This window comes from Populus trichocarpa, chromosome 13 (genome assembly GCF_000002775.5).
Source record: "Populus trichocarpa isolate Nisqually-1 chromosome 13, P.trichocarpa_v4.1, whole genome shotgun sequence".
Lineage (NCBI taxonomy): Eukaryota > Viridiplantae > Streptophyta > Magnoliopsida > Malpighiales > Salicaceae > Populus > Populus trichocarpa.
Window position 1 is genome coordinate 14,088,029 of NC_037297.2, and position 23,657 is coordinate 14,111,685.

Sequence of the window (23,657 nt, forward strand, 5' to 3'; positions counted from 1 at the left end):
TGGCCAACTCATGGCATGGCATGGCATGCAAGTGCAAGAGGTGGTTCCTTGTCTGGGCATGTTAGGAAAGCTTGGGGGCCTGTAATGATGGAGACCAGAGCTCTCACATTGTTTTTTACGATTGCTTTTTCGAGGAGCTAAAGAGAATGTTCATGATGATTACTGCACTATAATCTAACCATCATTCAATTTTAAAGGGTTTTGTTTGTACAATGAATCCTTTTTTTTTTGGGGCAGAATTTGTGTTTGACTTTGTTTTATGTTAAAAGAATATATAGAATTGATTTTTTTTTATGTTTTTTTAATAGTTCTAATGTGTTAATATTAAAAATAAAAATAATTATTTAATAAATTTTTAAGTGAAGAATATTTTTTGAAAAATACTCTACGCTACAATACTAAATATAAACTTCATGATTTTAGCATAATTCTTTAGTGTTGTGGTTTTTTTTTTAAAAAAATTATTATCTAAGATTTCATAATAAAAAAATTATTGTGGTCCATTGCTGGGATTCGTAACAGGGGATGTGAAAATGGAGATAGGATTGATCATGTTGATTTTGGAAAAGCTTGAAATGTTCTTAGAAATGGTCACCATTCTCACACTTTATTAGGGCTAGGAGGTGAAATAACAATGCACATTGAAATTGAAATGCTTAATGGGCTATCCACTATGATGATTGGCTTGCCAGAACAAGGCAGCCCATTTACCTTAGAGGCCCAAACTGTGGGAGAGGCCGAGTCTAATGGGCTAGGAGTTGAGGGAAGAACCTTTGCAATCATGCCCATCTAATTAAGCTTTTTAAGATATGATAAAGGATATCCTCTTCACCATGACAATTTCATTTGATTTCAATTCGAATGGATATTGATACGAACCGTTTTGAATTAATGATTTTTTTTAATAGTTATTTTACTTAATAAATAATAAATAAAACATAAATATTATTAAATCTGACCAAAATATAACTCGAAATATATATATTTGTATTATACACAAACATTTGCTTATATATATGTAAATTGTCATTATGTTTTGGAAACATTTGGTATTAAAAAATATTTCAATAATGGATGCCATGATAGTAACAAAAATGGGATTATAACATTACAAATAATCTAAAAGTTTAAGTTATTAAATAAGATTTTAAAAATAATTTTATATTATTTTTAAGATGATAAAATTCAAATTCTTGATTATTTGATTATTAAAATTTTAATATTATATTAAAAAATTATCTTAATTTAAAAATTTAAATTATTTCCTAGATTTGTGTGGTTAAATAGTGTTTGTTCTTTCCCTTTTTCTTGTTTTTTTGTTGACATATCATCAAGTCAGCTGTCGCTTGCCGAATTTTAGACAGACCATGAACACCCTGAATACATTCACGAATGAGAATTTCGTTCTTGCGCATCTCTTGTTTCATTGCTTTCCAAACTTGCTCAACTTACTGCTGTCTTATAACGAAATACAAAGACAAATAAAACTAAGGAAATCTTGGTGATCAAGGTTTTTGTCACATAATTGTATCCTAATCTCTACTTCTCAGCTTTTCCCTCCTATTCAACAGCTAAATAAATAAATAAATAAGATGCCTGCTGCACATACAGGATGATCGACAAGAAGGAGTACTGCATGATCTGAGCTTTGATATTTACAAGCAGTAGAGACATCTCCAGTACTGCTTGGAACTAGCCGTGTCAACATGCTTGTTCACCTTAAGAGTTGGAAATTTACAAGCTATCCAAAAACAAGACTTAAACCCAGGATATCATGGATCCTTAGCCAAGTCTTAACCACTTATGCGAACCCTCATGGATTTAGCTTCGGCTGATTCTACTGCAGTGGTTTTCTACCAATAATATCTAGCAGGTCTTCTACCATTATATTTTGACACCATGTGTTTGGTTGCAGAGAAAATAGAGAAGTGGAAATAACAATATCTGAGATTGCGATTTAAGAAAATCTGTCATTGGAAAAGAAATTGAGAAGGAATGAACCAAACATGGATTAAGCTTTCTAAAGTAGTGAAAACAATAACAGGTTCTGGGTGACATATACATTACAGAATTACAATACTGCTGGCAAAATGCATATAGTTAAGAACAAATTCCAACAAAAGCCTGCACAGAACAAGCTAACACTGCATAACATAAACTTGCTTTATAATCAGCAATCAACACAATATAGCATGCAGAACAAAACTCTTCTGGTTTCATCTCTGAGAGAAGACAAATGGCATGGATGCTATTAGCCCATTCTGCTCCTCCTTTCCCTTCTAGCTGGAATCGAAGATGTTAATGAAGAAGGAAAATGAAAAAATGTGAGTCAGTTACATTTGGAGCTTCATACCATTAACGGCATAGGCATATTCACTTGATAAAATCCGAACTCTCTTGTTGGGTGACAAGTTATCAACAACCAAAGAACAGTTGACATTAACTATAACTTCTCTCAATGGAAAACTTTTAAGCACCACAGAAACAGGTGCGTTTACCATTACAAGCAAAGGGATCTTTCCTGTTTCCCTGTTGTCCATAAGAACTTCTTGAAGTCCTGAACCGAACTCACTTTTTCCTTTCAAAACAACTTGGATCATTGTTGTGTTCACGCCAGGTTGGTGAAAGGCAGGAAGCTTGCCCGAACAAAGAGTCGAGTCTGAATAGGCTACAACGACAGAGCTTTCCTTGCCGTAGATGAAAGAAATGCCTGTGTTAGGATTGTTAGCTTTCACAGTGACGGCAAATTCTGTATAGAGGCTAAAATCTGGAGCCATGTTGAAAGCATTGACATCGAAACTTGCGACATTATATTCAGGCATTTTGGGGTTAAGTGTCATGTAAATGAAGGCAATAACACTAGCAAGAAGGATGATCATAACAATCAAGAAGCAAAAGCAAAAGCATACACACTTTAAACAACCACCATGTGAATGATGATGGTTTGATTGGTACCTAGGAATGTTACGCCTTTGAGGAGGAGGTCTTACGCTTGAAGAATTATTATAGTTTAGCATAACATAATTTGGTTGGTATTCAGGAGCAGTGCCCATTGCTGCCTAACGTCGATGGATGAACCCTATGAGCATAGTCTATACAAGAAAGGAGAAGAAGAAAGAAAAGCCCTTTCCTTTCTCATCCAAGAATCTTGAACTTGGAGGTGGAGAGAAGAGAGAGAGAGAGCCTTTTTTGGGGAGTTTTTCTCCATTAGTTTAGGGTATTGTTCCATAATGTGTGGACATGGAAGATTTTCGTAAATGGCATGGTTGTTACACAACTCTTGATTCTTCTATTCTTGGCAGACAAACTCTGCTGATATTTGCCAAGACCATCCAAGGAGGAGCCAATTTAGGAAAATCTAAAAATATTTTTTTCATATCACTGTGAAAAAGCATGGATTACATGCACAAAATCAATTAATCAAAGCAGATGCTAGCTAGCAATGGCAAATTGCTGCCTGTTATACATGTTACTAAATGGTAAATGATCAGCCTATATATAAATATAGCCAACACATAAAATTAATTTGTAAGGCCACCCAAAACAAAATGCCAGTTTGTCAAGTTGAAGTAGCAGGTTTGAAGAATCTAATAATTCTAAATAGTCATCTGGATCTTCCACTAGTAGACTCCTCCTTTATCTATCAGTGGGGTAGGACTAAGTCTAAAAAAGATGTATTTGCACTAGCTTGATAAGAAAAGTTCATGTTCTAAACTTTAGATATATAGGGCTCACATTTTACTTAGATAATTTTATCAGGTCTAGTTTTATAGAGGGTCGGTTAATTGTAACTAGATGAACTTGGAAGAATTTCAAATTAGGATAGGAAATATTATTTGAGTCAATTTTTTTTTTCAGATTTTAAGTTTAATTTTAAATTTAAATTTTTTTTATTTGAGATTTTGATTTTTTACCTTATAAAGGTTGGTTTATAACCTATTTAAAAAAATTATAAACCAACCTGATTATAAAAAACTATTTATTTAATAAAATACAAAAAAAAATTCTTGTGATGAAAACCCTTGGTCAAAATTATTTATTTTTATTGCTTGTTGTTTTTAATGGACTGCGATAGCGGTTGTTTTTTAAAGTATTTTTTGTTCGGAAATACATTAAAATAATATTTTTATTAGTATTTTAAAAGATTATTTTTGACATTAGTATATCAATATAGTCTAAAAAGATCTAAAAATAATAATTTAAAACAAAAAAATAAAAAAATAAATATTGTTTTTCAAAACCAATTTTAAAACACAAAAACAGGGCTTGTATTTGTTTCGTCAGCATCACAAGCTGAATATATTTAGCGGGGCAAAAAAAAACCAGTCTTGGCACTACAGATTAGGCCAGCTATTTTGCGCTATACCTACACAGAACTAGTTGAAACCCTTGGAACTATGAATGAGAACCACAATACATGATGAGCCATAACCCTAATGCACACATATATGAAATCAATAACGAAAGTCATGTGGCGGTGTTTGGTACACGAGACTGAACATGGCAACTTCAAACATACAAAAGTATCTGTTCAATCTCCTCCGATAGGACAGAGGGAGAGAGGAGAAGATTGTTAAGGAATATATCAGACAAGCAATAAGCCTCTAGCTTATACACAGTTCAAGTCATATATCTTGATGAAAACCAGAGTGTTGAATCTTTGCTAGTCTGTCTACTTAAAACAGATTATACAGATGCAGATACCTAACTCAAAGAATTGCAGCAACAGAAGATGCTTTATTAATGAAGAATTTAGTTCAAAAAAATGAATAAATAAATAACAAAAACTAACAAGACTTGTTGAGTTTCATAGGAGAGGAAGCACAGATTGATGATCTAGAATTACAAGATCTTAAAGCATTTCCTCTCGTAAATGAAACTACTGACAACACAATCATCCTAACCTTAGCCACCACCTTCTTTAGCTTCAATGATCTTGACCTTCTTCTCAGTTTGGTTCTTGATGCTAACCTGTAAGACTTCAGAAAAACCTGCCTTTGCTTAGCCCTTGCAGTTCTATACCCCATGTCATGAGGATCATTGCTATGCATAGAATCATATCGATCCAGAGGCTGATAACCATTCATTCTACGGCTAAAGTTTTTTGTTATGGTGTCATGGACAAGGCTGCTGGTGGTGTTCATCGCTGTATAAGCTGAGAGATAGTAGACAAGATCACAAGACCTTGATCTTATTAAATATATATTGTACTCATATATAGACCAGAAAAACTAAGTTTAATGTTTGATTTTATTAAATATTGTTCTCTTTCTTACCATAAATTTCATGTTTTCATTCCTTGGCGGCCGTACGTAAACTACTACTATATCTATAGCAAGTCAAAACCTTGTCTTGGATGTTAAATGGGCAATGAATTTGTTCATTAAGTTTCCTATTTTGACCATTGACCACCAAGGTAACATTTATATTCAGAGTAAGCCTGAATTTGAAAATATTTTTTCACGCGAAACATCCAAGTTTCCTACTGGGTGACATGAATATGCATAGTTGGTTATATATATATATATATATATATATATATATATATATATATATATATATAGTAAATGCATGGTTGGCATTCATGTTTTCTTCTTAATAAATTCTAGGCAAGGTTGGAGTAATAACTGGGGAGGGTTGATCTAAATTAATGCTAAAAATATCAAAATAATATTATTTAAAAAAAAATCAACATTGATGATCGGGTTTTGACCGGGTTTTACCCAGTCATGCCCATATCACCGAATCATCCAAGTTTTTTTTTCTATATTTTTATTTTAAGCGGACCGGTTCAAGTTCTGGATTTACTTGTTGAATCGTGAAAGTTTTAAAACAATGGTTTTATTATCTTAGGCAAAATGTGGAGGTTTTTGATATCTTACAAACAAAATATTTTGATGTTTTCTGGAGCACAAAGCTTTTCATAATCTAGGCTTAGCATGGATAGGCATGTTTGGGATTATTTTAGCGGTGGTGGTTTAAAGTGTGTTTTTTATTTAGAAATGAATTAAAATAAAGTTTTTTTTTAAAAAAAAATATTTTTAATATCAGCATGTCAAAACGATCTAAAAACATAAAAAAAAAATTTAAAATTTTTAAAAATATAATTCACACCACGTTTCTCAAACACCTTAAAGCTTTTTTATCACCTGTTGCAAGAATACCTTAAACTGACATAACTATGACGATGATTTAAACATTAATTGAGGAGAAAAAAAGGCAAATTCAAATCTCAACAACCTGTCATTCCCCAAAGCCAATATCTCAAGCTCAGGCACACACTAAACCTGCCAGTTGATTAGCTAATAATATATATTTTTTGCAAGTATCTTCACAATGTTCGTATTCAAGTTGATGTTTTATAATTCTTTATGTCTTAATTTATTATAGTTTGGATTGTCTTATCCCTATAGAATTTCAACCCTGTTAAGCAAGAAGCCAAGAACTGCCACATCCAAGCTAAATATTTTATGCCATGTTTTTTATGACCTTCCATCCTTGACTGCATCTATATTAAGAAAACAATAAATTGTGATAATTTTTTTGTGGAAAAATCATAATTTGGAGAATATCTACCCTGAATTAATTTCTTAACCTTATAGTAAGAGCCATTCAAGAATTTTGCTTGAGAAAATTCGGAGATATTGCATTTAATATAGCTATAGCTACCAAAATTTCTACAAAAATGGAGGAGAATATCCAACAGGTAGCAATTTGGGCATTTTGCAGAAGAAATTATTTTACTAAAAGTGATCTCAGTCCTGGATTTATCTATATTTATTTTCTATTCAACACCAATCAACTGAGATTCATTATTATTTGAACTGAGATAATTAGCATGTGCAACATGTTTATCAAAACATTGTTTTAAAACCTAGAGCATCCCAGTAAATTAACTCAGAACTAAACCGACCCAAGGCTTGGATTGATCCAAATTAAAGAAAAATTAAAAAATTAAAAAAACTCTGCTAACTAGGTAAAAAACCGGGTTAACTTAGATTTAAACTAGTCAAAACCTAGCTATTAACTCTTTGACTCTTCTTTTAATTTTTTAGTCAAAACATCATTTTGATTTTATAAAAAAATAAAATAAAATTGAATCCATCCAGATGAATCATAACTGAATGATCACATGGAATCGATCCTGACCTAAGATTAGTGGGGTTTTACATTATGCCCCTATATCTTCAGGAAAGAATGATTGCGTGAGCTACAAAACATGACATTTGAAAAACAAAAAACGCTGTGAAATCCCACACAAGTACAGTCTTTAAGATTTTGTCTTTATTTTCATTATATATATATAGAAGAAAAATGTAGCAAGAGAGGTTACAAGAAGGATGGCAATGAAAAAAAAAATAGATCCATTCATGATATTTCTATTTGTGAGTAAAATTTACCGCTGGCAAGATAAAAACCAAGAGAAAGAAAAACTCAAACTGCTATATCTTACGCCACTTGTCCCAAAGCCAGCTGCCCGAGGCGCCAAGCTGTTGTTGCTCTAGTACTTGCATGGCCATCAAGATGGAAAAATAAAAAGGATTACGAAAGGTGATTAGGATATGGCAGCAGCTTCTTTAACACTTTCTTTCACCATTGTCTTAACAAAGAGTTCCCCTGCTCTGTACGAGGATCGAACCTGGAAAAATCAAAATTTAAAGCTCTTGTAAGAAAATAATGCGGTGTAAATATTAAAAAATGTTGATAAAGGGTGTTTTGAATATTACCAAATGAATTCAAGCACACAGATAATAAATATTGGATATGAAGCAAAACCATACATAAGTTTGCAAGCTTTTGTTATAGTAGCAGACTAAAAGTTTGAACAGTCAGGATTTTAGAGGAACACAACTGGACTTGAACAGGGAACCAGATGCATTTACGAATTTTGATTCTGACAATTAGCCTGTTTTCCTATTTGTTAATTTGTGTAAGAACTCAAATTTTAACATATATAATCACCAAAATATATAGTTACTCAAAGAACTTACCAGAGGTCCACTGGCCACATAACGGAATCCAATAGACTCTCCATATTCTTTCCAAAAAGCAAACTTCTCAGGTGTAACATACTCCTTGACAGTTAAATGTAACGGAGTGGGCTGCAAGAGACAAGCAGTTCCATGTTGAGAGCCGGCTATAGCAGTCAGGTAAATATAGTAGCGTGATATATAACACGACAGCCTAACAAATGTCCAAGCCGTGTTGAACTGAAACCATCTTATGACAGCATGAGAATACCCAGGCAACAACGCTAGACTATGGCCAGCTTTAGAAGTGTAATATATTTAAGAAAGCAAAAAGCCCAATTCTAGGCATAATACTACATGTAAAGTACTCGAACCAAATGGCATCAAAGTGTATTGGTATATCATTTTACCTGTAAGTATTGTCCAAATGTCAGAATATCAACACCTATAGCCCTTAAATCAGCCATGACTTCCTTCACCTCATTATCAGATTCTCCCAGACCCAACATTATAGAGGTTTTTGTGATCATTCCCTTCTTACTGATTTTTGCATGTTTCAAAACTGATAAACTCTGTTCATACCTGAATTTTCAAAACCACAACTTAGAATCAAAATTAGCATCCACATCAAATTCTCTTGAAAGAACAACCAGTCTGCATAAGCTTTCTTACTATAAGTACACCAACCCACTAGATATGGTTTATTCATGCAATTTTGACCTGTTCTCAACAAATAATAGAATACCTTTATGCATTATATGTATATGTATGATTTAAATGGAGATAATCATGAATTTTATAAACTAAATATTGTTTATGTTTTGCATCATCTGTAAAGTCAGAGCTAGCGTAGAACAAGATACCAACCAGAAAAGTTTTGATGATTTTGGTCCAATTTTTGTATTCAAATGTTATGAACTGACTATCAAAGTACAACCATGGCTGGTTAGCTTCAAAAGCAAAGCAACTGATCTGGCACAGACCGATGTTGAACTCTTGCTCAAAAGAATAACATGCTACTCACCCAGCCCGAGGATCTCTAACAATTCGTTGGAGGCGTTTAACAGTCTCAACGTTGTGGGCAAACACATCCAATCCTGAATGTACCAGAGTATCTACAGCCTTTAGGTCACCACGAAAATCAGAAGTTAAGCATTCAACCATGATCTCTGGCTTTAGTTCCTGCAGGAAAGGTGTATAGGATCCAATTTGTGATTCATATATTGTGTAACTGTTCTGCGCAGTAACATAGGAGCATGACTGCCATAGAGCAATCCAGATAATATGCAAACCTTCATAGCTCTAACAGTTTGAGCAAAATGCCCACTTCCTCCATCTGGCAGATCATCACGATCCACACTTGTAATAACAATGTAATCCACACTACAAAATCAGGAAACAAACAAAATGCTAGATTAGTTTGATGCTTAAACTGAGTGGAACACTATATGCTGAAATATGGTCCATCTTTTTATTTCTTCTTACATATTAAAGGCAATGGTATTGAGAAGCAATGAAAAAACAAGCTTTTATTTGATATTCTAAAAAAAAACACTTGCAAACAGTACAGAAACAATCTTTTCATTGTTAATTATAAGAAACTTACCCCCAACTTGCAATGGCCAAAGCAGTGTTAAGGGGCTCCATGGGATCAGGAGGAGGAGGGTTTCTGCTGGTTTTAACAGCACAAAATCTACAGCCTCGGGTACAAGTATCACCTAAAACCATAATAGTCGCTGTTGCAATACCATCACCACCACCATTCCAACACTCTCCGATGTTGGGGCATTGAGCTTCTTGGCAAACAGTGTTGAGCTTCAAGCGAGACAGAGATTCTTTTACCTCATCATACCGTTCACCTTGAGGAGCTTTCTGCCTCAACCACTCTGGCTTCTTCACATTGGGATCCCTCCCGGTATATGACCCCATCTTCCCACCTCCTGGATATGGGTATGGACCCTTCTCCTTGTTCTTCGAATCCACAGATGCTGATGGTGAAGAACCATTGCTGTTAATGGAAGAAATTTGTGGGTGTTTTGCATCAATTTTTGATGAAGAGGGATAATCAACCGATTCACATCGAATTTTTGAATAGGAGCATAAAAAGGAGGATTTGGATTTAGGGGGTTGAGGAATAGGAATTGACAATGAGAATGAAGGTTTTGAAAGGGATTGCTCTATCATTTTATCTTCTGGGTTATTCACTGACTCAAAATGAACATAAAAAGGCCTCCTTTCTTTTGGTTTATTCAACTGAGTAGCTGCAGCTGTATCTAAATCCTGTCGACCAACTGTTCCTGTGTCCACTCAGAAGATATTGGCATAGATCAGAATTCCATCCAGTTGTTCTGCTACAGCAGATTTACAATGTTCATTCACAACTTTCAGCAAAATTGTTCCACCCTAACGCCTTTAATTCAATCTGCCACCAAGCACATCATCTATCAAGACAATGAAAGATGCATTGTCGACTCACAGATGAACAGAGCATAAATTAAGAAAATGAGAAAGAAAACTCCATAAGATATGAAGACATGCATGAAAAAAGAAAATTAACAGAAGATAAACATTTATAACACACATATCCTGCAACTCAACTCCATTAATCACCGCACCTCTGCAGGAGGAAATCATAGAATAATAGAACCAGTGGTTCTAGCACAACACAGCGGTTTTACTAGCTACACTATTTGAAATCTTCATAGATGATAGTTCTATGTTGTTTGTTGATTTTGTTTCATATTGGTCCATAGTATTTTCTCAAAGAATCCAACAAAAACAAAGACCATAAACTTTCACAATTAGAAATGAAACACGTGCCACCAATGCATCATCAAATTCAAAGATACAGTATACCAAGCTTAAAACTTAAAAAACTCCAGGAATCTAACAATGAGACTAATACCAAATTTATCACCAAAGTATTCAAAACCCATCACCACAATCAAACTACACTGCACACTTTTCAATTTTTTACAGAAATCAAAGAACAAAACCCGAAAAGGTTTTAACCTTGAAAGTTCACATAGGCATTTTAACAAACACCAAAAACCCATAACATCATTATTTTCACACACATATAAACAAGAAAAATGTAAGTAAGCTTGAAAGAGAGAAAGATAAGTACAGACCCAACTGTAGTGAGAGAATTCAGTGATGAAAAATGCAGGCTTTGTGTTTGATGAAATGGTATGATGCTGGGATTTAAGAGAGAGAGAGAGCTTTTGTTTTGGGTCCTTGTATTCTCCGTCCAAAAAAAGAAAACCCCTTTTTGTTTGTCGTTGGTAGTTGCAACCGTCACTGGGCGGTTGCTATCTAATATGGAAGGCAGCGATAACACCAATATTGTTGGTAGACGACATGTCTTTCCACAAGAAAAAGATTGATTATGAATTTTATTTTTTTTATTTTGCAAGTGAGAGAGAAATCCATTATCATCACCAATTAACTTCTCACCATATGGTATTTATTTATCTTAACATTTAAATTCGAATAATTTTGGACATTTAAAATAAATAGACGCATATATTAATAGATTTATATCTTGATATGACAAAAAGAAGTTTTTTTATTTTTTTAATATTCATACATATATGAGAAAAATTGATTCATTCAAAATATAGAATTTATGAAGGATTTGATTTGAATAAATTTTATATCATTGTATTTTTTTTTTATTTTGAAAAACAAACAATAGAATTATTAAAATATTTTTTTTAATTTTGATTAAAAAGGCATTATTAAAATATTATTCATAAAATAAATTAAACAAATCAATATACTAATATATCTAGCATCGGCGCTGTAGCATTGGAGACTAGTGTGTCAATAAACAAAATTAATGAAGCATAATATGATAATTTATTTGGGGAAGAAAACTATTTTATATTTTAAAATTGATAATAGAAAATTTTACACAATAATTTTATTAAATGTATTTTTTATCTTATTTTAAAAATAGAATGATAAGTAATTTAAATGATATTAACAAGAGCTAAATGTGCTTGGAAAAACATTGCAGACACAGACTCGACATTGTTCAATAGAACAGTGAAATGGTATTTTTTTTCCTTCCCGTGAAAAATCCTTATATTGGTTATTGGAGACATTTAGATCTTTTTACAAGGTTCATTAATTATTATCAAATTATCGAGGACAAGGAAGTCTTTTATCATTTCAAATTGACAATGAAACGATCAAAATAATGTAAAAAAAAAAAATCAAAACTAGCATCAAAGGGTAATTTAGTATTTTTCACAATGATTTTTTTTATTATTATCAATTTAGCTAAGGGACAATTTGATATTTAATCAAATATATATATATATATATATATATATATATATATATATATATATATATATATATATAAAAGCATAGTGAAACGATCAAAATATCTTTAAAAGCAAAAACAAAATTAAAATTAGTATAAAGGGGTTTTTTCATCTTTTGCAATAGTTTTTCTTTTTTGTTATTATTATATCAGCTTAGGGGTAATTTGATATTTGACAAAATATAAAAGAAATAAAAAGAAGGTTGGGTGCGTGAGTGGCACACTCTTTAAAGCATCTGACGTCTTCCAACATCCAAAAATATTTTTTTGTCGTGTCTTTTAAAGCCATGTCGCGTCCTCTTCCTTGTATTGCGGTGCGTGTTGGCGGTGGTGGTCCAATTTGTTGTCAGTGGGTCTTCCCCCTGCCCGAAAATTATAGCGTGACCTTCATTGTTGTTAATATTTCAACTTTAGTCCTTATTCTTTTCATTTCTTGAATTTGTTTTGGCCATTTTGTAGAAGTTTTATTTGTATTTAATTTCATTCTTCAATCCCAACTTTCCAAATATTATTTTTTTCAATTTGGTACTCATTCTTTTAATTATTATTTTTTTGCCATTATTAAATTGATTTTTATTTTTAATTTCACCCTTCAATCAAAAACAAAATTTATTTGTATTTCAATTTTGATCCCCGTTCTTTTAGTTGTCAATTTTTGTTTTGGAACCTTCTGTATAATTGATATTCTTTTTCCAAGTTAATCTTCCAACATTTAATTGGTTGGAAATTGAGTTTCATGGTTTTTCTAGATAAGGAACTTCTAGTCTAACGTCCAGGGTCACGAGTTTACAAAATTAACGCATAATGACTTTTTTTTTATTTTCTTTTAAACTTTGTGATTTTTTTATGTTTTCTTTTCTACCAGGTTGTCCCGATCTTGTGACTTGAGTTGGGTCGCCCTTTATTTCCCCAATGATAAGTTTATCATGCTAACTCGGATTAACTCAAGTTTGGTTTTTTTGTCCATTTTTACCCTATTTTGTCCTTCCTTATTTAATGGGCCAAGAATTGAGTTGCATTATTTGTCACCTTTTACAAAAATGTTTTTTTTTTATATAGGTTATCATCATCATTTTTTTTTAATTTGATTTATTTTCTATCATTACTATTTTCTTTTTCATTTAATTAAAATAAAACCAATTTATTTAATTCAATCTGATCTATGACTGGAGTCACATGTTTTTTTTCGTTCTTTAAAACATGTTTACGCTACCTAATTATTTACTCATTTTATTTTTATTTTTATTTTAAGGAACAATGCTTTTTTTTATTTATCATAACCTAATTATTTATATAAAAACTTATCATGATCTTGATTATTTTTATGTAACTATGTAAGAAAATAAAAAAATTAAATTTCATATATAAATATTCATAAAGTGTTTGTTAATAACACAAAAAAATCTAAATTTATTTGAAAACTATGGCATAATCAAATCATTTTCAAATATTATTATAATAATTTTATTTAAAGAGAATTTTATTAAAAAGATAAAAAGAAAGAAAAAAATGTGGAAGGATAAAATATATATATATATATATATATATATATATATATATATATATATATATATATATATATATAATGCCAAGCACGTGGGCCTAAAAAGATAAACTTATGAACTTGGTTTAAAAGAAAAAAAATCCTAAGTTCACGTCGGGTCACCTGGTTTTGTTTGTTTAATGAGTAAAGACATCCTGTTGATTGTTTCTAGGATAACAACATGTCATCCAACCCAATAAATTTTATCCATTCAACAATGAGTTTCAAGCTTCTAAAATCTATTTTTCACTTGTTTTCATTTAAAAAACATCTTGAGAGCCTCAACAATCTTGTTTTCAACCTCAAAACACCATTTAATCACTTTAAAAAATAAAAAATAAAATTAAACAAAATTCATAAATCTCGATCTATTTTTTCAAGATGGTTGAATGTCAAAACTATTGGCACCTAGAATGAACATGAAGAAGAATTCTATCTCTCCTCTCCCTTTTTTACAACATTCTCTCTCATCTCTCTGAACCTAAGGACAAAAATGTGATGAAAATAAAATTTGAGGACTAAAACACACACAAAAAGACTATAAGAACCAAATAATGTAAAAATAAAAAACTCATGAACCAAGGTGGATTGTTTTACATGAAAGGAACAATAAGAAATAACAATTAAAAGAATAGGACCAAATCTGAAAAATAAAATAAGATGACAAACTTCAATTTTTTAATTGAAGAGTGAAATTGAAAAAAAAATTAAATTTTAAAAAATGACGTAGACTAAAAATTTAGCAATAAAAAGAATAAGAATCAAATCTGAAATAATAATAAAATGAGAGAGGACAATTCATATTTTTTGATAGGTCAGTCTGAATTTCAAGAAAATAAGAGATAAAAGAGATAGAAAAAAAGAAAACAACATCGGTGACACACTACCATCAAAATGACCACATGCACTTCCCTGTGTGGAAGAACACGCTACACCACATCTACTGCTATCGTGGATAGTTGAATTTGGCTACCGTATAAGGCCACGTGCACAGCCAGAGCAGGGCGGTCTCCCTCGCCCCCTAGCACATGCACTGTACATGCTAGACAACCTTATCCTAAACGTTAACTACACTCCCCCATATTTCTTTTGGCATCCACCTTGGTCCCTTAAGCCTTGATTGTTCTAAATCAACATAATCTAAACATATTTTGACAAATCGAGCACCAAACCTTTTCCTCGACATTGCGTAACCCTTATAACTAGGCAACCAAAATAAACCAATTAGGCAATCCAAAAAAAATAAAATATGGAAGGATCAAATTAAAAAAAATAGAAACTAGAGAAAAAAGGACAAAGATATTTGCCTTTACTGTCCAACCCAGTCCCTTATAGGACAAGATTAAAGGGGTTCAATATATATCAAAGTTTCAAATTCGGTTTCCAAAGCTTTAATCGCCATAAACCAATAAAATTAAATTTTATTTTGCAAAGTTGAGCATAACCGAGTAACAATATATTTCATTGACACCTTGAGATCCCCATTCATATAAATACCGAACAACATGTAAAGCCCAAACTCATATTATTGCAATGCCCAAAGGTCAAATTAAAAAAAAAAAATCGAATGACCAAAACATAAAATACCAAAGGATGAAAAAGAAGAGTGAATCCAGTGTGAATTACTTTTGTAATTCACTGTGATTGCTAGACAATGTATAATAATTTCTTAAGGAGAATTAGGTTTTGCTTTTAACAATACAATTGTTATCCTAATTTTTAGCATTGACATGAATATAATAGGCTCTATATCATGAAAAAAAACAATATTATATATGTATTTATAGTTGTTAAACTTAACCTAACACATTAACCTTAAAAGCTCACGATCGAGAAGCTGACCTAGGCCTGACTTTAAGTAAACTAGAAAAGCATGAACTTGGTGAAATCTAATTGATTTAATCAAATTTTAGGCAATTCAATTGACATAAACAAACTTGATTGAGTCAATAATAAAGAATCTCTTTTTAAAAAACAAAATAAAATTATTTTAATAAAAATATTAATTAACCCAAGTTAATATAATAAATTAGATATATTCTTTTATCATGCCTCACAAATATGTGCGTATTTGGTTTACATGTACTATAGTTTTGGGGTATTAAAAAACCCCCCACAACTTAAATACCGAACAACTAAACCATTTATGAATTCTGTACAATATATTGATGTTTTGAGTTGAGGCTATAGCCGACTACAAAAACCCCAATAAGAATTTGATGGCCAGTTTTTTCTAGCTAATAACACAACTGAATTTGTACTTTCAGTTTACCTAATACATTATACACCTCAATAGGTAGGTCGCACATGACAGCTATTTTTTTTTAATTACTTTTATATATGATCAAACACTTAATTACCCCATCTAAATACATAATTACTTGAAAAGACCAAATTGCTCCCATATGATTATTTTTAAAGGTAATATAGTTATTTTATTGTGCATTTAAAGTATAAAAAGACCATAAAACTTTTCTCCTCATTTTTATTTTATTTTTATTTCTAAGGACATTTTAGTTATAATATTGTTCATTTAAAATACAAAAAGACTTAACTTGCTCCCTTTCAAAACAATGACTAATGGATTTCATGAAAAAGATCTTCCTACCCCTAAAATCAAGTTAAATGAGTTTTTTTTCAAGGGTAAAATATTAATTTTACTTTTTTTTATTTTTATTTCTAAGGATATTTTAGTTATAATATTGTTAATTTAAAATAAAAAAGACTTACAAATCCACAATGAAATATGATACGTGGACAATAAAAGGCTGAGCTATATATCTTTTTTTTTTTTTTTTTGGAAATTGTAATTGCAACAGGTGATGATGATCTCTCATGAATAGGAGAAACGATAATGCATGCATAAAGAGCACAAAAGTTCATTTTTCGCCAAAAGAGAGGACACTGATTAACTTCTACTACATTATTTTTGGCCTCCCTTTCCAGTCTTACAACTTAATTATTTGTGTAGCTGGGGATCACCTCATTGAGGGCGTAGCTTGCTGCAGAAAAGGGGAAATGATTGAGTTTTAATGGTACCATATACTTGTAACCAATCATGTTCAAACCAAATTAATTGAGCAAACTCTGGCCATCAATTACAAACCTGTGATAATTAACTACTGATCTTATAAATTATTAATAGAAAATATATAGGGTGTGGGTTTTTCAATGTAATACTAGATATATATAAATTACAAATTTACGTAGATTGCTATAATAAAATTATCTTTTATTTTTTTATTTAAAAATTGGAAGTCATGCGTCTAGAGGTATTGTTGTCCTTTTACATAGTTTTTTTTGGTAATTTCCAGAGTTATGAAGGGCATTTTGTTATTTTTACATTGGATAATTAAATTTTTATTTGAAAAGGCTATTGATGCGTGATCCTTACAATCTAGTGAATGGGTGACATCTGTCCATTTGGACAACGTGTAAGAATCCACATGTTGGCCAAACTTACCCTTTCGTTGTGTCTTTGAAAGCGCCACCATATCCTCTTCCTCATGGTGTGGTGCGTGACGATGAATGATGGACGCTTTGTAGCTAATAGTCGTTTCTTTTTTTTTCTTTTCTTTTCTCTCTCTTACTTGAAAAGGTATGTGGTTGTCCTCTTTGTTTATGAGTTTTCAATTTCATTCCTTATTCTTTTGATTCCTTATTTTTGTTTTTATCCCTTTTATAAAAGTTTTGTTTGTTCTCAATTTAGTCATCCAATTACAATTTTTCATATATTATCTTTTTCATTTTGGTCCTTATTTTTTTTATTTATATTTTTTTTCTCTTGCCCCTTTTGTTAAAATTTTATTGGTTTTCAATTTCATCATTCAATCAAAGTTTATGTTGTTTTATTTTTTTAATTTGACCCTCATTTTTTTATTTGTTTTTCCTTTTGTTAAAGTTATTTTTATTTCAATTTAACCCTCCAATTAAAATTTTTTTTATTGCCCTCTAATTTATATTTTATTTCAATTTTCACCTTCATTATTTTAAATATAATTTTTTATTTTAGATTCTTTTGTGCAATTTGTTTTTTATAGTTTTATTTTTTGGCGTTTGATTTGTTGGGAATTGAATTACGTGATTTTTCTATTTGTAATGCTTTTAATCTAATGAACATGGTCACAATTTTGAAAGTTAATGCATTTCAACATCTTTTTTTAGCTTATTTTCATTTATGATTTTATCTTCCTATATATATATATATATATATTTTAAAGATTGGTTTGTGATTATCTTCAATTTCTTTTCTGTTGGTTTATCTCAGTCTCATGATGAAAGTCACGGGTTTTGCAGACCTTTTTTGAATAGAGGTTTTTTTTTAATCTTTGTTTGTATTTTATATTTGAAGATATTATTTTGTTTTATCTATGATTTTTTATTGTTTTATACATATAAAATCTATTTTTAAAAATAAAAATATTTATTTTTAAATAATATTTGTAATATATTCAACCTTGTGTAATTTTTATTTTATTTTATTAAATAAGTTTCATGTATGTTTCTATTTCTATTATCTCTTATTGATTTTAATAAACAAATTCAGTAAACCTAACTGAGTAGATGTCTAATTTTACGGGTTTAAATATCTTGATCTAATTATCAATTTCTCTTTTGGTTATTATTAGTGATTTTTTTTCATTTATTTACTTAGATGGTTATCGATTCATTTAATTATATACATGCATAAAGTTTTCTATTTATATTTTGAATTTTTTAATGTAAAAACCACATCAAAATAACTTGCATACCCAATATTTTTTTTTAAAAAAATTACGACCCGCGGGTGAAATAGCTAGTTAACTACATGCAGGCTACTGGATGGGAGAAACACCAAAGTGGACAGGGTAAGATTTGAACAGAAGCAGGTATCTTATTTCCTGGAATTAAATAGCTTCAAGGTGGTCCGTACTTAAGCATATACACATCTACTATAGAAGCAGAAGGCATTAATGGCAATCACATTAAATCTACAGTGTCTAATTTATTAGCTCCTATAATGCCTTTAAGCTTCAAAAATTCAATAAATTTGAAAATCCCTCCTAACATTTATATACTTAGTCAGAAAGTCACGTAAAGAAAGCACTTGAATTCATTTAATTCTTTCATTCTATATATTTCACCCTTCTTCCATGGAACCACACCCATGTCAAGGCTTGAGTCCTGTGACTCTCGTAAGCAAACCTGGCTTGTGTATCCCTTTTCATGTGACCCTCTCTTACACTACTTGGGCACACACTCTTGCCTGTGATTTGCTTCAATTCTATCTCCTCCTGCCCACCGGTTTATATATTCCAGTACGTCTACACTTCCTCTCTCAAACCTTTGTCTCAAATTTTCTTTTAACACATATATACGCACTCCAACTAATTAACACAAATGAGAAAAACCAAAGCCATGAAGATTTTTGTTGCAGCATTAGTCATCATTGCTCTCTGTCTTCTTCCAATGGCCATATCAGCGAGGCATATAGGCAGGCCACGAACACGTATGAACCCCTCTCGTTTACTCCTTCTACGTCAAATTCTTTATTTTTTTTAAAAAAGAATTATAAGGAAGTGGTTGAAACCCAATACTTTTTTGAAAGAGGATATCCAATATAATTCAATTTAGTGTGGTATTAGATGTACTCTTTTCTTACCTTTTGCCAGGGTTTCTATTGCGACTAACTTTCGTTTCTTTTTTTTTTCCATTTAATGCTGAACAGACCATGGGCACCACCATTCGACACAGCCTCGAATTAAAGATGGGACAGTGGCAAAACCCAATTTTTTATACAGGGAAAGGTGGCCAGAAAAGAGAAGGGGTGCTGATACTGTCCAAATTGCAGGATCAAGTTTGCCAGATTGTTCTCATGCATGTGGGTCATGCTCACCGTGTAGACTAGTAATGGTCAGTTTTATTTGTGCTTCACTTGAAGAGGCTGAGACTTGTCCCATGGCTTATAAGTGCATGTGTGATAACAAGTCTTACCCTGTCCCATGATGGTCAACTCCCCCCCCCCCCCCCCCCCCCCCTCCCTTTTTTTTTTTTTTTGAGAGAGAATGTTCATCCCCCTTGACTCAACTCTCTACATGTTTAACTTAGCCTAACTATATAGTAGATTTAGAACTGTTTTTTTGTATCATTTTTTTCTCCAATTTTACCTTTCTATTGTAGACATGCCTTTCTTTTGTGCAACCAGAGAGTTAGTTTCCTTTATCATTATGAGTTTTTGGTGTTTTTTTTGTTGTTGCTAGCTGCTTGGTCTAATTAATTGGCAGCCACAACTTTGCTATGAAGATATTAATGTATGGAGTTACTTATGGGAAAATTATATAATAACTTTAGATTCAAGTAAAACTAATTCTCCAAAAAGATAAAATAAGTCCTTGGAAAATATATGACATTTTGAAGAAATCTAAAATAAAAAATATTATTGAACCTTGCAATCCAATACATCATATTATCTCAATGTTTTTTTTTAAATATTGGTTTTTTTTAAAAAAATCAACTATTTTTTTTATAAATCATTCGTGTTTGCTTTTGAACATGTGCGTTTGGTCTTTATTTTTTTTTCTTTTAATTTTTTTTCTTTTAATTTTTTGAGTTAAATGAATCATATCAAGATAGTTTTTACACGATTTAATTTAAAATTTGAAGTTGGTAAGAAATCTGAGTTTAATAATAATGCCAAAGAGTTCACCCACAACTTGAATATTATTTTTTTATATTTAATTTTTTTAAGCTCAACTCAAACTCAAAGATAGCGCAACTAATTAATTTTTAAAAGAATTGACAGAAAAGATATATAATTGGTTTTGCGGTAACAAACTCACTGCCAAGATTTATATGTTCATGTTTTGTGACAAATAAAGTATGATATAAATTTAATGAAAGCATCATATGAGCATAAGTTCATGTTTTGTGATAAACTATTGACAATTGTTAATGCATGCTTGTTCATGTAATGAATGTATACGATCATCTCTTGCCAGCGTCAATCCTTATTAAAAGCATTCCTCTGGTATTCAAATCTAATTTCTAATTGGAAATATTTAATTTGATGCATCAACATCAAAATTATAGTTTTGAAACTCACCAAGGTTTGGTAAATCAATATAATATTCTATAACTTGATCGTTTCAAAAATTTTAAATAAAAGTTTGGTTGATTTGGATTAATTTATCGACCTACAATCTAAATTTTAAAACTATAAAAAAAATATTGGATGAAATAAATTTTTTAAACGATAATAACATGTATAAAACTGAATTTGAATCCACAGCATGTAATTGATATGCCTCAATTAACAAAACAAACTAATTTCTATAAGGAAATTATATGTGTATAAAGATACAAATTACTATTTATTATAATAGTATAATTATAAATTTGATCTTAAAAAGAAAATGCAATGCACTAAGATTTGGAGTAAGATTGTCTTTTCACCATAACAAAACTAAATTTTTATAATTTTATAAGGTTAGATTGATAATTTTATTTTATTTTGTACAGTAAAATTATTAATTTAATCCTAGAATAAAATAATTCGATATCTACTACTCAGGGACATTTTTGTATTTTTAATTTTTTAGAATAGTGTAATTGCTTTGATGTCTTTAAAGACAAAACCAATTGAAAACTCAAGGGTTTTTTTTTTTTTTTTTATCATTTTACATTGTTTTCATTGTAATTTTCAAGGGTACTCAAAGATATTTTTGTAAATTAAATTTATTAAATATAATTTTTAAAAACCTGTTAATGGGGAGCCGTCCAGCCACTAAACTTCGTCTTCCAAGACGATATTTGAAAGGTCCTGGCGCCTCAGACTAGATGAGGAGGTGTGTGCGCCAAGATTCACGATGGTTTGGTGCTAACGATCATTTCTTCCCCACTTCTTCTCTTTATCTCCACTTTGATTTTTGTGTCAACCCTTTAAAAATTTAAAAACAACCCTTTAATTTGTTGGTTCTTCAGATTTTATCTATTTTCTTTTTATTATGATATTTTTATCTTGAATAATTTATTGAATTTGGTCTCAATTCTTTTGTTTGTTATTTTTTTTATTGGTAACCATTTTTTCAATTGATTTAGTATTACGATTTCACCCTCATTTGTTTTTTTCCTATCAAATTTAATAAATCATAAAATGATTTTATTTTATAATTTTACCCTTCTTTATTTTTTTTCCTATCAAATTTAATCCATATTCTTTTAATTGCTAATTTATTTTTGCTTTGAAAAGTTTTTAAAATTTATATTTTTATATTGGAGCATAATAAACTTCTTGATTGAACCTGAATCTAGGGTTTCACGGGTTACGAGTTTTTTAAATTTGACCAGGTTTAAGATATTTGCCCGGGTTTACTTGGTTCTTATAAATATTTTTTAATTTTACCCCTAAGATTTTTTTCATCTTTAAAATTTGGTCTCTATTCTTTTAATTGCTATTTATTTTATTTGGCATTATTTTTTATTTTTTTTTTCAAAAATTGCATCCTCCTTGGGGTTTTTCTATTAAATCTTATCCTCACTATTTTTTATTGAAATGGTAGAGAAATTAGGCTTTTTGATTGAATCTGGGTCAATGATTTCACAAGTTGTGACTTTTAGAGATTAGAACAGGCTTAAAAGGTTTTCCGAGTTTGTGAGGTTTCTTTTTCCTTTTTTCTAAATTGATATTTTCTTATTTTTTATCCTCTTTCTTTTGGGTTTTGTTTTTTTAGTTTTTGCCTTTTGATTCTATTAGGTCAGCCCTCAACAATTTCTTTCTATTTCACCCCACTATTTTTTTAATATATAAATAATCTATCAAATTATAAATGTTTTTTAATTTCACCCCTTATAATTTTTTAATCTCTAAAATTTAGTTCTCATTCTTTTAATTGCAATTTATTTTGTTTAGGATCATTTTTAATTATTATTTTTTAAAATTTCATTCTCGGGTTTTTTTATATCAAATTTTATCCACATTCTTGTTGTTGTTGCTTTTTTTCTTTTGAAAGTTTTTTTTATTAATATTTTTATATGATTTCATCCTTCAAAATTAAATATCTTGAAAGTTAAGTTTCTTGATCGAACACATGTCCAAGATTTCACAAATTGCAAGCTTTAAAGATTAGAGTAGGTTTAAGAGGTTCTTCCAGACTTGTTTGGTTTCTTTTCCCTTTTTTTGAGTTTATTTTTCTTATTTTTAATCTTTTTTTTTTGGGTTTTGTTTTCTTATTTTTTGGGTATGATTCTATTGGGTTAGTCATCTATAATTGTTTTTTTCAATTTCATCCCATATCATTTTTCAATCTATAAATAATTTATCAAATTATAAATGTTTTTCAATTTCATCCCCTATGATTTCTTAATCTTTCAAATTTGGTACCCATTCTTTTAATTGCTATTTATTTTATTTTGGGTTATTTTGTTTTTCAAATTTCATTATCCTTAGCTATTTTTCTCTCAAATTTTATCTTTATTCCTTTTTTTTTGCTTTTGCAAGTTTTTTATTAATATTTTTCAACGATTTCATCCTTTAAAATTAAATTGGTTGACAATTAAGTTTTTAATTAAAATCAGGTCTATGATTCAATAAGCTGCATGTTCTTAAGATTAGATCAGATTTATGAGGTTTGCCTGAGTTTTCTTGGTTTTTTTTCTCTTTTTTAAGCTAATGTTTTCTTTTCTTTTTTTCTTGAAGTTTTACCTTTTTACTTTTTGCAGTTTTCCTAATATTACTTTAGTATTGAGTTGTTTGATAATCCGAATAGGTTCAAATATGATTTTTTTTTTATTTTTTTTATATTATTTAAATTATTACTTGAATCGATGATTCAAG

General features: G+C 30.4%; 3 protein-coding genes across 5 annotated transcripts; 1 reads left to right on the forward strand and 2 right to left on the reverse strand.

Annotated features, from left to right (window-relative positions):
- Positions 1 to 1,985: 1,985 nt before the first annotated feature.
- On the reverse strand, positions 1,986 to 5,371 carry LOC18104658 (NDR1/HIN1-like protein 6). 2 transcript variants are annotated; one of them, XM_052446387.1, is made up of 3 exons: positions 5,277 to 5,371; positions 4,905 to 5,184; positions 1,986 to 3,381 (listed from the first exon to the last, which is right to left on the reverse strand). In XM_052446387.1, exon 3 carries the CDS (start codon positions 3,051 to 3,053, stop codon positions 2,334 to 2,336), a length of 720 nt encoding a protein of 239 aa, XP_052302347.1. In that variant the 5' UTR covers positions 3,054 to 3,381; positions 4,905 to 5,184; positions 5,277 to 5,371; the 3' UTR covers positions 1,986 to 2,333. The 2 variants fall into 2 exon arrangements, with proteins under 2 accessions (XP_052302347.1, XP_052302346.1); XM_052446386.1 differs by having other exon boundaries at positions 1,986 to 3,309; positions 5,277 to 5,368.
- A 1,895-nt stretch (positions 5,372 to 7,266) lies between these two features.
- Positions 7,267 to 11,266, reverse strand: LOC7494421 (lipoyl synthase 1, chloroplastic). 2 transcript variants are annotated; one of them, XM_024583120.2, is made up of 7 exons: positions 11,102 to 11,266; positions 9,577 to 10,392; positions 9,263 to 9,353; positions 8,995 to 9,152; positions 8,381 to 8,552; positions 7,992 to 8,102; positions 7,267 to 7,639 (listed from the first exon to the last, which is right to left on the reverse strand). In XM_024583120.2, the coding sequence occupies exons 2-7, from the start codon at positions 10,152 to 10,154 to the stop codon at positions 7,556 to 7,558; spliced, it is 1,194 nt and encodes a 397-aa protein (XP_024438888.2). In that variant the 5' UTR covers positions 10,155 to 10,392; positions 11,102 to 11,266; the 3' UTR covers positions 7,267 to 7,555. The 2 variants fall into 2 exon arrangements, with proteins under 2 accessions (XP_024438888.2, XP_024438889.2); XM_024583121.2 differs by having other exon boundaries at positions 9,577 to 10,267; positions 11,102 to 11,263.
- Positions 11,267 to 18,954: 7,688 nt separating this feature from the next.
- LOC7494422 (protein EPIDERMAL PATTERNING FACTOR 1-like) lies at positions 18,955 to 19,843 on the forward strand. The gene is made up of 2 exons (XM_052446388.1): positions 18,955 to 19,334; positions 19,554 to 19,843. Exons 1-2 carry the CDS (start codon positions 19,226 to 19,228, stop codon positions 19,829 to 19,831), a joined length of 387 nt encoding a protein of 128 aa, XP_052302348.1. The 5' UTR covers positions 18,955 to 19,225; the 3' UTR covers positions 19,832 to 19,843.
- Positions 19,844 to 23,657: the final 3,814 nt, after the last annotated feature.